Raw genomic sequence first — 14394 nt, 5'->3', positions numbered from 1 at the left:
GTGAATTTTCCTATATTCAAACATCACTGAGCATTCCAAATTGTACACATCATCCTTACAGGATGCCTTTCTCCTTCTTGCTTTGTCCAACATCATTTTAAACTCCTTTTCTGTCTCTACTAAGCCAGTTTGTGCCTCCTGGAGCTCATCCCTGCACTTCTCAGCAACTGTTTTAAAAGGAAGGACTTTGTGAGCCTTGTGCTGTGGGGCCGATTTGCAAGAATCACAAAGCAGTTTCTGATCCTCCTCACAGAAGTACTCCTCTCGTTTCCCATGTTGATCACAGGTGGTGAGGCCGATCGTGCTCTGCAGCAAATGAGGTCGGAGTTTTTGGCCAAGGACAGACAGGTTCTGCAGTTGCCTGTTGGGCACATAGTCATCGTCTCCGATGACTCCTCTGCACTCTGGGCACTTTAAGATTTCAGTGGCTCTGTCCCTGCACTGGAGAAGACACTGTGAACAAAAACTGTGGCCACATTGGGCAGTCACTGGGTCAGTGAAATAGTCCATGCAGATAGAGCAAGTAAGATGTTCCTTGATATTTTCAATTAATTCCCTGGGATCCATATTCTTCCTTCTTGGATGTATCTCTCAGGAGCAGATGCTGGTGCTGACTCTGGCTCTTGAGCTCTGGATACCAAAAATACCCACAGGGAATTCTGTAGGCCTTTTTATATCCCTACCTCTGCTTAGCCCCTCCCTTTACTCCATCCTCTAGAGAACTACTTCCTTTTGAGAAGGCTTTCAAGTTAAGTTCTAGGGCTGAGTTCTTATCTTTCTTCTAATTGTAGAAAACATTATTTCCTCTTAGGACTTTGTACTCTCCAAATTGGGTCATTTTACAAAAACTCCTCTCATTTCTAATTCTCCACACCCTCACATTTTCTATATTCTGATATTCTGAGAGAGAAACTGGTCAAGGAAAGTCCCAAAACATTTTGTCTGCCCTAAAACTGCCTCTTTCCATAACCAACACATATAGTGAATTTTTACACTTTCTCATTAGTCCACTGATAGAGATAGCTTTTTCTTAATATGAAGATTTTTTAAAAAGTGAAACTTTTTTTTCTGATTCCTTCTTTGATGTTCCACTCAGAAAGGATAAGACTAGCTCTTTCCTTAGAGCCTACCTCAAAGATTTGAGAGCTGACTGGGTGGTGTCTGTAGAAGGCCAGAATTCTGGAGAAATATGTGAGAAACAAGGTATGAACTCAGTGCAATTGATGAGATGATGATTCTCTAGTTCACATATATACTTACCTATGTAATGCTTCTCTAAGTTCATACATACATAGTATGCTGTAATGATGTAATTACAATAAGGCAACAAGGACTGGAAGAGAGACATTCTATCTTTGACCATCCTGCCAGTGGCTCTCCTGCCTTTATCACTTTTGCCTAAAGACCAAGGCCCATCCAAAGGACCTCCATAAAGATAACCCAAACATTACACTTATTGTTAAGGGACAGGTCAGTTCTCTGAGAGCCTCCACAGCTGTGGATCATAACATCTCAAGGAGTTGCAGGGCAGCCTTTGCTGAGGCAGGTGTTACTGGGAATGAAATAAATTAGAGGCAGGGGCAAGAGGGGTGTGGTCAGACCACCCAATGGACTCTCATTCAGAGAGGCTTTGTGCATTCTGTCTTACACATATCCTATATACTGTGAAGTAATAAAGTAAACCAATTTGAGCATGAGATAGAGGAGATCATTATACACAGGAACAATAAGACTATATGATGATCAATTCTGATTGATGTGGTTCTCTTCAACAATGAGATGATTTGAACCAGTTCTATGTGTTCAGTGAGGAAGAGAGCCATCTACACCCAGAGAGAGAACTATGGGAACTGCATCCTCACTCTCTGTTATTGTTTGCTTGCTTTTTGTTTTCTTTGGCAGATTTTTTTGCTTCCTTTTTGATATGATTTTTCTTGTGAAGAAAGATAACTGAATAAATATGTATACATATATATTGGATTTAATATCTATTTTAACATATTTAATGGCTTGGACTACCTGCCATCTAGGGCTGGGGGTGGGGTGGAAGATGGGGAAAATTGGAATAGAAGGTTTGGCAAGGGTCAGTGTTGGAAAATTACCCATGCATATATGCTTTGTAAATAAAAATATTTAATTTATAAACCAAAAAAATACATAAATAAATAAATAAGCAAATTGATTAATTATTTAATTAATTAATTTTTAAAAATAAAAGCTAGTTTAGATGAATTCAATCAATACCACCCAAAATTTGGTGTTTTTTTTTAAATAATCTGATGGCAAGCAAGCTGAGAATATAAATACAAAATATAGGGAAAAATTCTCCATAGCCTGCTGAAAAACAAAAAGAGTATATATTGTCTAATATTATGAACTTATTACATTTTTGTTTATTTCATTCCCTTTGTTTTTTTAATGTTAAAAGTCATCACTCAAACTTATACATTTATGAAAATGTTTTAGCCTAACTCAACTAAATTAATAAAAATAAAATAAATGAATGAATGAATGAATGAATAAATAAATAAATATTTTTTTTTTAAAATCTTATTTTCAAACAGTCAGGATTTGAAATGAGGCATTAATTAAAACTAGAACATCAATAATGCAGTAACCCTTCAATTGAGATGCAGAAAAATTCATTTTGATAATACTTAGTAGAAAGAATATTTGCAAATCACAACACATGTATCTCTCAGAGGGACTTAAAATCAAATACATTAGCACAAGAGTGTAATGTTTTCAAGGTAAGGCTATTTCAATGAATCCTTAAACTTATTGAAGTTGGATGACTTACCAGGTCATAGTCAGTAAAACAGGATATAAGTGAAGTAAAATCAATTTCTTTTTTCATGTTTATATTGTTGGTAATTGTTTGAGGAAAAAAATAGCATGAAATGTAAATTCCATCTCATGAGATCCTCCATTGCAAATAAATGGTGGGTCTTCATGTTGTATCAGACCATGAAGTAGCCTTTGAATAAAAATGATCTTAACTAGTACTTAAGACCTACAAAGTTCTTTATGACTATCATCTCCTTTTATCTTCAAAATAACCCTTAGAAGTAGTTGCTTTTATCAATCTCATTTTATAATTGAGGAAACTGAGGCACAGAATAATTACATAACTTGACCAGAGTCAAACAGCTAGAAAGTTTCTTATGTTAGATTTGAATTTCGTTCTTCCTGATACTATCCCAAGCAATCAATCTTCTGAACCACTAGTCGGCTGCCTCTTGTCATTTTCCTTGCTCTTTTTCCTTTGCCTTTTTGTAAAGAGTTACTTTTCTTTACTTAAAAACAGGATTTAGTTACAAATCTTTGTAAATCATATAGAACTATGCTCAGAGATGAGGAGATGGGCTAGAAAACTTGATGCTTTCCCCATGATCACACAATTAATAATAGCACCAGTCAGGTTTTTATACAGGGTCCCCTGGCTTTAATGCCAATATCCAGTCTACCCTGTTCTGCTGTCCCTGAAAGCAGGGTTTTATAACATGGAATCATTTAATTCAATTTTTGCTAAGGCTTTAATATAGTTCATTATAATTAGTTTCCGATAATTACAATATTATGGTCATTCTGAGTTTTATTCTCTAAATATTAGATCATTATTATGATAAGAAGTCCAAAGACTTTGCTAAGAAGTTCATGATAACACAAAAATAGTTTGAGAAACTTGGCCTTAAGGGTCTAAAATTATATCATAGGAAAAGATAAAGAAACACCTATAGTGAGTGATAGAAAATAATTGGTTCAAAGAAACTTTCATCTTGCAATTTAGTAACAAAGCTTCAAGGTGAGAAAGCTAGTATCGAACTTGAGAGAATGGCAATGAGGTATGGCAAAGATGGACAGCTAAGTTCAAAGTCTATCTCTTACACATAGGTGCTATGTGACCCTGGATAAGTCACAGCCTTTTAGTGCTCAAAAAGAGTCCAACATCCCCCTAATGCTGTACCAAACTAAAATAAAATTGGGAAATGTTTATAGCAAGATAAGTAAAAATGGAATAAAACAGGTAACTTTATTTTATTTTATATAACTTTAATTATATACATATGTATATATATGCAATGAGTTTTTATGTGGAAAGGAACCTCACAGACAATTCATTCCCAATTATTTACACACATATATATATATATATATATATATATATGTGTGTGTGTGTGTGTGTGTGTGTATCTATGTGTGAGTGTGTGTATGTGTGTAATATATTTCTTGTTGGCATGCTTTTGTTCAGGTTAATGGCCCCAGTTTCTATGTGAGCTTGATATCATAAATTTAGACAACATCAAAATAAGAATATTTAATTTTTTAAATTAGTGCTTTGTTAGTCAAGTAGAGAGGTCCCACATGGAGAGTTCCAACCATTGAGCACTCTGCTCAAGCTGTGGTCTGACTTACAACGTGTAATAAGGTTCTTGCACCTGGACACTTATCTCCAGATAAGACAATGGATTCATGGCCCTTCCACCTCGCACACCGATAAACATGATGGCACACAAATGAAGGAATGACCAAATGAGAGAATTATAGGTATATTATAGAGAATTTTAGGTATATGTCAATCACAGACTACTTCAATTCTAGAATTAAGAGATGGGCCCATCTCCTGATGTTAAATCCATATCATTAAAGAATATTCTAACCAATATTTATTCAGAAGATGCAATAAAAGGAATTCTTTTAATTAATTATCTATTAATATTCCTATTATGATAAACCATATCTTAAGAATACAATCAAAATGTGTTTGTCAGTTTACACATAATAAGATACATGTAGAGCAATGCATTTATAGTCTAACTGGAAAGAGCTAGGGAGAACTAGAGTTTGTGGGGCATAGAGTCAAAGGAATTCATATTCAATTCAACTCAACAATCATTAATGAAGTGTTGGTGACTATCTGACAGTGTGTTAGGCTCTGGGAACACAAAGTGAGGACAAGTATGGGAGAGGGCCATGGGAGATAAATAAAGACTTCCTGTCTACAAGGAGTTTGTATTCTCCTGATGGGGGGTCATGTGAGCAGAAAACTCTGGTACTGAATGCCTTAGATACCATAGAAAATGAGAATGTATTTTGACATATAAAGAACTTTCACATGAGGGAGGGATTAGTCTTATTCAGCTTGGCCACAGAGAGTAGATATAGGCTCAAGGGAAGGAAGTAGCAAAGAGACCAACTGAAACTTGATGACAGGGGCATGGATGGGGGTAGACAATAAGCTTTAATAATTCAAGGTACCCAAAAATTAAATGGGCTCTCTCACATGCAATGTCAAGTAATGTGGATATGACAATTTGTTTCGTAGAAAATTTGCTTGCAATAATTGGGAATGAGGGGGCAGCTAGTGGCGCAGTGGATAGAGCGCCAGCCCTGAATTCAGGAGGACCAGAGTTCAAATGTGATCTCAGACACTTAACACTTCCAGCTGTGTGATCCTGGGCAAGTCACTTAACCCAAGCCTCAGGAAATGAATAAATAAATACATACATACATACATAAATAATTGGGAATGAATTGTCTCTGTGAGGTTCCTTTCCACATAAAAATTCATTGCATATATACATATGTATATTTACATGCATGTACAAATATATACAAATATTTGTAAGATGTATATATACATGCACACAGACATATACACATCACATATATACATACCTTACATACATGTACATAACTATTCCATGTACACATGACACATGGATGCATATGTACATATGTGTACATGTATGTGTGCACATATGTTCATCTGTGCTTTGGATAATCTGGAGCAAGTCTATTATAAAAATGGAAAGTTTGGAGTAATTGAACATCAGTATCTAGAATAGACTACACAGATTTTGAGTGACACACTGACAAATGTCTGAGGAATCACTTTCATCAGAGAATTAACTTGATAAAGACACTCAAAGAGTTCAAAAATATGCCTGAGACAATCTATTAACAGTAGCAAATTAGGTTGAAGTTCACATCTTCTTGATTACATCTCAAACATGGTCTGATAATTGAAAGGGTTAAAATATCTAATAGGGGACAATTGAAATGGAAGGATGGCTCGTCTTATATTTACTAAGAGAAAAGAAAGAGCAAGTATCATAAATCATGATATTACACAGACAATTGTTTATAAGGCCATGGGTAAGGTGACCAAGACAACTGAATCTATATTGACATTGAAATAGGGGGACCTGCAGTGGCGATTATTGATAGAGTGATCCTGGATAGCTTCTGTTTGAAATGGAATTAAAAACAAATATAAATAGACATAAGCATATATGTATATGTATATATGTATATATATATGCACACATGCAATTATGTGTATATATACATATACATATAAATGTATATCACCCATAAGCCCATCCATACATGCAATTATGTATATATATATATATATATATATATATATATATATATATATATATATATATTCATTGTTCCTTACACATAATATGCCATCACTCCTCTCTGTGTCTTTGTACCGATTGTCTCAATGCTTAGGATGTCCTTCTTCCTTATAATATAAATGCATATCCACCCATATGCCCATCCATAAATCCATACATTTAATATACAATCAGCAAATATCCAAGAAAAGTCTAAAGTACATTTTCCATCTTTTTTTCATTGTCATCTTAAAGGGAAGACTATCTTTCCAGTCATTAAGGTTCAAAACTTCTGTGGTTCTCTCAATTCTTCCTTCTCACTTTCTCCTTATAAATAAGCAGGTAGTGCATCTTGTCCTTTCTTATATAATTTCCATCATCTTTTGCAATACTCCCCAGCTCTCCACTTAGACATCTGCCACTCTCACACAGGTTCTCATCCTCTCTTCACTGGGTTTTTGCAATAGCCTCTAATTGCTCTCCCTGCTATAAATCTCTGCCCACTTGAATCCATCTTCCATATAGCCACCACAATCATTTCCCTAAAGTACAGGTTTAAACATGTGATCTCCTCCTCCTTCATTCAATAAGCACCAGTAATTCCCTTGTAAGGGCCATAGAATCAAATAGAGATGATATTTTTGGGCATTTAAAGTTCTTGACCATTCCCACATTTTCCCGAAATTTTGCTCTTTGATGCCTTTTCATTGTTCCTTACACATAATATGCCATCACTTCTCTCTGTGTTTTTGTACTGATTGTCTCAATGCTTAGGATGTCCTTCTTCCTTATCTAACTTTTGTGGAATTCCTGGTTTCCTTCAAGATTCGGCTAACTTGTCACCATTTTTGTGAGGCCATTACTAATCTTTTTCTTCCCACCACTCATTAACTCCCAAGCCATTAATGTCTTTTCATGCAAGATATTTATTATTATTATTATTATTATTATTATAGATATTTATCTACAGGTTTTACATGTTTTGTTTATATTTCTATACCCGTGAATTCACAGATAAAACATATAAATATGACATGGTAGGGCTTTCATATCTGCTCTGAAGTACAGTAAACACATGAAGGGTTCTATTCTAGAAACCAATCATTGGTGAATAAAAAGATTAAATTTACTCCTTGGAGGAGTAGGATTCTGCTAATAAGAGAAGAAAACCAGACTTTTGTTTGGACTAATTCTTACTCTACTTATTGAGTTCTGTGCCAAGGAAGAATCACTTGCTGAGATGAATCTTCTCTAATGTTGCCCAAAGCTCCCTTTATCTGAATGTCAATTTGTGCTCACAATAATTACAGAAATCTATACCACGGTGTCCTTTAAAAAAGATGAAGAGGGACATGTATAAGATATGGGAAGTGAATTTAATCTTCTAAAAATAGGTCAAATAAAATATGCATTTAAATCATCAGTGGGCCTCTTAATATTTGAGCTTCAGCTTAATATTAAAAAAAATGTTACCCAGAGTTAACAAAAAAAGTTGTTTTTTTGTATTAATTTCTTTAATTCAAGTTGTTCCTGTTCTTCCTAATTCCACATTGTGTGTGTGTGAGTGTGTGTGTGTGGGGCAAGTTCTCATTCATACACATGCATGTACACAAACTTGACTTTTTCTTATGTTGTCAATGTCATCTCTGATAAAAGAAACAACTTTCTCTGCATCCCAGATGGACTCAAGTCCAGCCTTTGCCTCTTTGCTACAATGGTCTATGGTAGATTTACTGTTAGTTGTCCCCAATGGGAGCACAGGAACATGTCAGTAGAGAGACACTTATATCAGATGCTTCCATAACTTTGGGGTGTCAAGGTGGCTTTGGGCCTTCAAAATGGACAAGACTGTGTACTCTGAGGCATCTTGGGTACTTGCGTATCATAGATGTCCTTCAGAGCTCAGAAAGTTCATTTTATTTATCAATGTTCACAGAAAAGAAGATAGGAAAAATTTGATTGGTATAGGGAGAGAAGGATGGAGCTTCTGCTGCAAACTAAAGTGCAATTTAAATTTAATAGCATTTTAGATGAGAGTGAAGGGGTGAGAGGAGAATCATGAGATGTTTGTGGCTCTTAAAGTGCAGCAAATGGGATTGGTTGGTGTATACTTGGCTTTTGTTGACAATGTCCCTCTGTTAGTCAGATACTAGTTTTGTGTGGAATATATATTCAATCTAAATTGCACAATTTTTTTTCATAAAATAATTATATAATCTAATAAATTATATTAATTAAATTAATTATTCATTTATTATATTATAAATTAATAGATTATATAATTATTTATTAAATTAATTATTAATATAATTAATAATTTAGAATTAATTAATTCTGAAAACAGAAAAAAATATATATATATAATAACAATGTTTAACATGTTACTCTCCCACATTAGAATTATATGCTTCTTGAGGGTAGCAGTATTTTTTGTGTCTGTACCATATAACTCTAGTTTCTGGGACATAGTCAATGGTGAATGAATTAAAGAGTTGATAGAGAAGAAAGACTTGAACTAGCTAAATATCATTGGTCAATCTAAAAATTCACTATAAATTATTTGTGTTGATTTTTTTTTTCCTGAGGCAATTGGGGTTAAGTGACTGGCCCAGGGTCACACAACAAGGCTAGGAAGTGTTAAGTGTCTGAGGCCAGATTTGAACTCAGGTCCTTCTGACTTCAGGGCTGGTGCTCTATCCACTGTACCACCTACCTGCCCGAGATTTTTTTTTTTTAATATGAAAATAAGAATACCTCGTAAACTGCAAATTTTATTCATTCACTCTATAGCAGCAAGACCCAATATCAAATGACATAACAATGGTAAATGGTTTAGCACAGTATCTGACAAAGAAAGTAATATATAAATGCTAGCTGGTCTTGGCTATTACTGTGATATGATGAGTAGAGATCCAGCCTCAGAGTTACATATAATAACTTCAACCAAACTTCATGTAACATGATTTCAAGGCTCTCCACAATTCATTTTCCTATGGATACAGCATGACTTATTACAATCCTTACTAAAACCATGGCTTCTAATTTGAGTTGAATACAGTACACCATATATGAGCTGATTATAGAGGAGAACTCTTGAAACTCAAGTAAGACCTGAAACTATCACAAAGTGATTTAGTCTTGCTTATCAACTTGTGGGAGTAGAAATGTTTAGCAAAACTATCACAATATGAATGGCACAAAGTTATGAAGATATTGACTTTGGTAAGATAGAAAATTGAATCAAACCTAATAAATTTCAATAGTAGACTCAAAATCAATAGAAATATAGTTATTTGGCATTTGGGGTAAAACAATAACTAGTATTTATCTACTACCTACTATGTACTAAGTATTATGTAAATATTATCTCATTTGATCCTCATAACAACCCTGAAAAGGAGAAGCTATTATTATGATGCCATTTCTTAGAAGAGGAAACTGAGGCAAATAAAGGTTAAATGACTTCCTTGGGTTCACACAGGTACTAAGTGGGTGAGTCCAGATTTGATTTCAAGTCTTTTTAGCTCTAGGTCCATTGGTCTACCCACTATGACACCTACCTGGCTTTTAGAAGGCTTCAAAGTCAATAGAGATACATATAATGTCTTAGCCATCTCAAAATAAGTAAATAAAGGGGTACTTAGGTGGCCAGTGGATTGAGTACCAGCTCTAAAGTCAGGAAGATCTGAGTTCAAATCTGGCCTCAGACACAACATTCCCCAGCTGTGTGACCCTGGACAAGTCATTAAGCCCAATTGCCTCAGGAAAAAAAAAAAAAAAAAAAAAAAAAAAAAAAAAAAAAAAAGATATAAAATAAATAAATAAGCATAAATAAGCTTTCAAAATTTCCTTAATAGAATCAAATTAATAAGGATATACGAAATGATCATCTTGATATATTCACCCCTTCCACTCTTCCATTAGGAGCTTTGTGTTCCATTCTGTAGAGATACTTTTAATGTGAACATTGAATTCAACTCAGAGTTTAGAGAAGTATAACCAGATGATTGATCAGGAAAACAATGTTCATGACTGGTTGGAAAAAAATTGGAAATCTTTAACTTGGTTCAATGAAGCTTTAGACAGACATGAGGATTGTCTTCACATACTTGAAAGACTGCCATTAAAAGGAATGACTTCTTTCTGTCCCCAAAGGATATAACTGGGAGAGATCTTTGGGATTCAAACAAAACAAATGTTGGCTCAAAGGCATGTAATCAGAGCTTGAGCATTTTGTGCTTGCAAAGCACAACTTTATTATCTTCAGGCAGCAAAATGGAAACATTTGACTAGCTTGCTTAAGTAAACTTCCTGAAGTCTGAAATCAATAGTTAAGATCTGATCTGCTTCTTGAAATATTCAGAGTATTATTAATTCCTATGGGACAAGAATGTCTAATCCACTCTTCTATATTTTGTTTGCTTCTATTCAGCTCCCATCTATAGACATTTACTTATGATGTCTACCTTATACTACTCTTGCTTCATTTATTTCTCCCATGAACATGTCCCATGACATTTGCCTCATATAGCTTGGTAGATGAACTGTCTGGGTAAATGGGAATTTCTATGTTGTGAAATGTCTCTTTTCTCATGCCTACCAGTAATTGTGAGGGTTGACTAAATCAGAAAATGAAGAGAACTGAGTCAATTTTTTAATCACAAAGAGAACACTCCCTAGTTACTAGTTATGTACAATGAGTTTCTTTTGGAAGCTCTGAGCCTCTTCCCATTACAGAGATTTTAAAAGAAGATTATTGTAGATGGGATTCTGTACTAGAATCTTCCAGTTCTAGATTCTGATATTTTGTGACAATTACAGAGGAGAATAGGTCCTAAGTTGTTGGGCCTTGGATCTTTTCAGAATCTTAATTCTGAATATTAAATATTTTCAAAACCTGATAATTCCTGATGCGTCCACATTGGGCGCCATTTGTAACGCTAGGTCTTTACTTATCAGTGGTTGTCATTTAGGAATGACATTTTTGTACCTTAGCATCTTCATGACACTACCATTTACTATTCTCCTCATATGGTTGCTGTGAGAACTGTTTTATAAACATTGACAGCTGTTACCCATTATTATCTATTTTCTTAGAAAAAAAGGCTTATCATTCATAGTGTATTTATCCTAATATAATAAAGTTTTGGAATTTAAAAAAAAAAAAGGAGAGGAGACATCAAACATTACTTCCTGATTAACTTGAAAAAAAGTATGGCTATATAGATGAGAATGGAGTTCCAGTGGCAAAATGAATGTTTAGTACCCTCCTAGAACAGTTTACGAAAACACTGAACAAATAACTCATCATATGAGGTTTTTTTTTTTACATTTTACATATTTTTAAAAAATGAAACACCAAGATGTACTTAGTAGTCTTAAACATTAGAGCTCGTGGTCAGTTGTGGATAGCACCAGAAACACAACATGCATAACAATTTGTCTCTATATTGATCTAACAAAATGATAGGAAGAAAGAGAAGAGAGCAGCTGACCTCGTTCACAGTAGCATAGTAGCTTTCGTGCTTGAAAGTAGGAGAGTTGTCATTTCTGTCTCTCACCACAATTCGAACTTCATGGTAAATAACGGTACCCACTTTTTTGTTGACACACTGGACTTTCACCACAATGGAATGGATATTCATTGGTGGCTGCAAAGAAGAAAGAACATATTTAAAGTGGAAGTATATTTAATCCCAATTATCTGAGCAGTATAGACATCATTTATAAATATTCTTTTTTATTATAAAGCCATACACAAACATGTCTGTCCCTTTTGGAAATTACAGTTTTGAAATGATCTGGAGTAAGGTAGGAGGATCATAATCTGTTTCTTTTATACATTTGATGTGGAATTCAATTATATGTTGTATGTATGCACTACACATATGTGCATACATATATAGATATAAAATATATTATGTATAATTGACTAACAATAATCAAAGCAAAAATACTGTTGGTATAAGGAAATATTCTATTATGGATACCACAATAATAACACAATATAATTTAATATGTTATATCATATGATGTTATATGATGACATTATATCATTTTATGTACCATGTCATAGTAAGTACCATAGAAAGTATAATGATGATGAAGGCATAACATATTTTATTACCGCACATAGGGGAAGGAAGAGAGAATAGATGGCTCAGTAGACCTGCTGGCAGGAGTTCAAAACAGGCCTCAGACAGTCCCTAGCTGTGTGACACTGGTCAAGTCACTTGACTTCTGTTTGTCTTAGTGTACTGGAGAAGCAATTGGTAAAATTTCATGGCAATTTCACTGCCGTGAAAACATCGTACTGGTATGCTGTGGTGTGTGGGGAGGATCACAAAGAGTTGCAAACAGCTGGATGAACAATAGAACAATGGATAGAACTTGCACAGGCCTAGGAATCAAGATCTGAATCCAGATTCTGCCTCAATTAATAGCTATTTATCTATGATCAAGTCATTTTTCTACTCTCTACTTCAATATTTCATCTATAAAATGGGGATGATAACATATACTTCACAGGGATAATAAATATAAAGTAACTTACAAACCTTAAAATTCTATCTAAATGCTCATTTTTATGTACCAACAATAAATATGTAGCAATGACAAAACATAATGGAAAGAAAACTTGATGTGGAATCAGAGAACTAGAGGACCTCAAATCCCAGCTCTACTCCTACCTGTATGACCTCACACATTTCTTCCATATTAATATTTTCTTCTCTATAAAATGAGGAATTCAAGAAGACTGACTTCTAAAATAGTCTAAATCTTATCTCGTTCAAAAGAAATAAATCCAATTATAATAATGGTAATGTACAATATAAAGGCATGACCTTTACAAAGCCATCTTTGAGTGTAGAGAAGGGGATATGGGTCAAAGAACAGAAATAAAAAAAAGAGACAAAGTCATAACACAACAGGAACATGCTCCTAAAATCTTAGAATGAGGCTGTGGATGATGCTGTTCTAAGACAAAATTTAAAATCGCAACAAAAGCAAGTTTCAAGAATGTCGGGAAAGTTGATTTGAACATATATTTGTAGACTTTGATCTAGATGCAAAATTATAGGTCATTAACCTAATTTTACATGTGATGAAGCTGAGGCTGAAAGAGATGAGGTGGTTTTCTCAGGATTACAAAGTTAATAAACCTTTGAGGTAGAATTTAAACTCCAATTGATTTCAAATCTAACACGATACCTTGATATCTATCCATCTGATGGAAATCTCATTCTATAAAAAGCTGAGAATTTTGACAATCTTTTTATATTACTTTTTCATCAGGCAAAAGAAGCAGAAATGGGAACTATTATTTTAGATTTTATTCTGACCAACAAGGACAAATGGATTCAGAAAATGGAAGAGAAAGGAATCTTGGAAAAGAGTGATCATTTTATCTGGGGTATTGTTAGGTAGAGTATTTCTCAAGGAGCACAACTGAGATGATGAAAGATAAAGGAAACCTTGTCACAGAATATACATACATAGCTGAGGAAATGACAAAGGCTTTCCCTACAGAAGAATATTTGGAGTTTTTATTTGCATTCATATTTAGCATGTGTTAAGTCCTTTACCTTTTGTTAAGGAGATCTGTTTAAGGATATATATATATATATATATATATATATATATATATATATATATATATATATATATATATATATATATATATATGCAGAAGTATAACATATGCATATCTCTCCACAGGTACATATATTTATATACACCCATGTTTGTATATGTGCTTAAATACAAATATTCATATAGAAAAATATGCCTACATATTTTCGTGTGAATATGTAAATATGTGTTGTATACTTTTATATAAACAATCTTTTTTGATACATATATCAACTCTGTGAGGCTGTTGCTCTTAAACCAATTCACAGATGAGGAAATTGATGCAGACAAGTGACTTACTCAGAATCTCACAATTAGTAAATAGCTGAAGCAAGATTTAAACTCTGTTCTT

At 34.0% G+C, this 14394-nt stretch overlaps 1 protein-coding gene across 1 annotated transcript in view; it reads right to left on the bottom strand.

The window, feature by feature from the left end:
* PCDH15 (protocadherin related 15) overlaps positions 1 to 14394 on the bottom strand; it is a 2229510-nt gene that overhangs the window by 658713 nt on the left and 1556403 nt on the right. The window contains exon 9 of the mRNA XM_074297067.1: positions 11906 to 12061. Within this exon, the coding sequence (XP_074153168.1) occupies positions 11906 to 12061 (156 nt within the window). The remainder of the gene's footprint in view (positions 1 to 11905; positions 12062 to 14394) is intronic.

Source organism: Sminthopsis crassicaudata, chromosome 2, assembly GCF_048593235.1.
Source record: "Sminthopsis crassicaudata isolate SCR6 chromosome 2, ASM4859323v1, whole genome shotgun sequence".
Lineage (NCBI taxonomy): Eukaryota > Metazoa > Chordata > Mammalia > Dasyuromorphia > Dasyuridae > Sminthopsis > Sminthopsis crassicaudata.
Note: the sequence above shows the minus strand (reverse complement) of the source record. Positions and strands in the feature narration are given on the sequence as shown.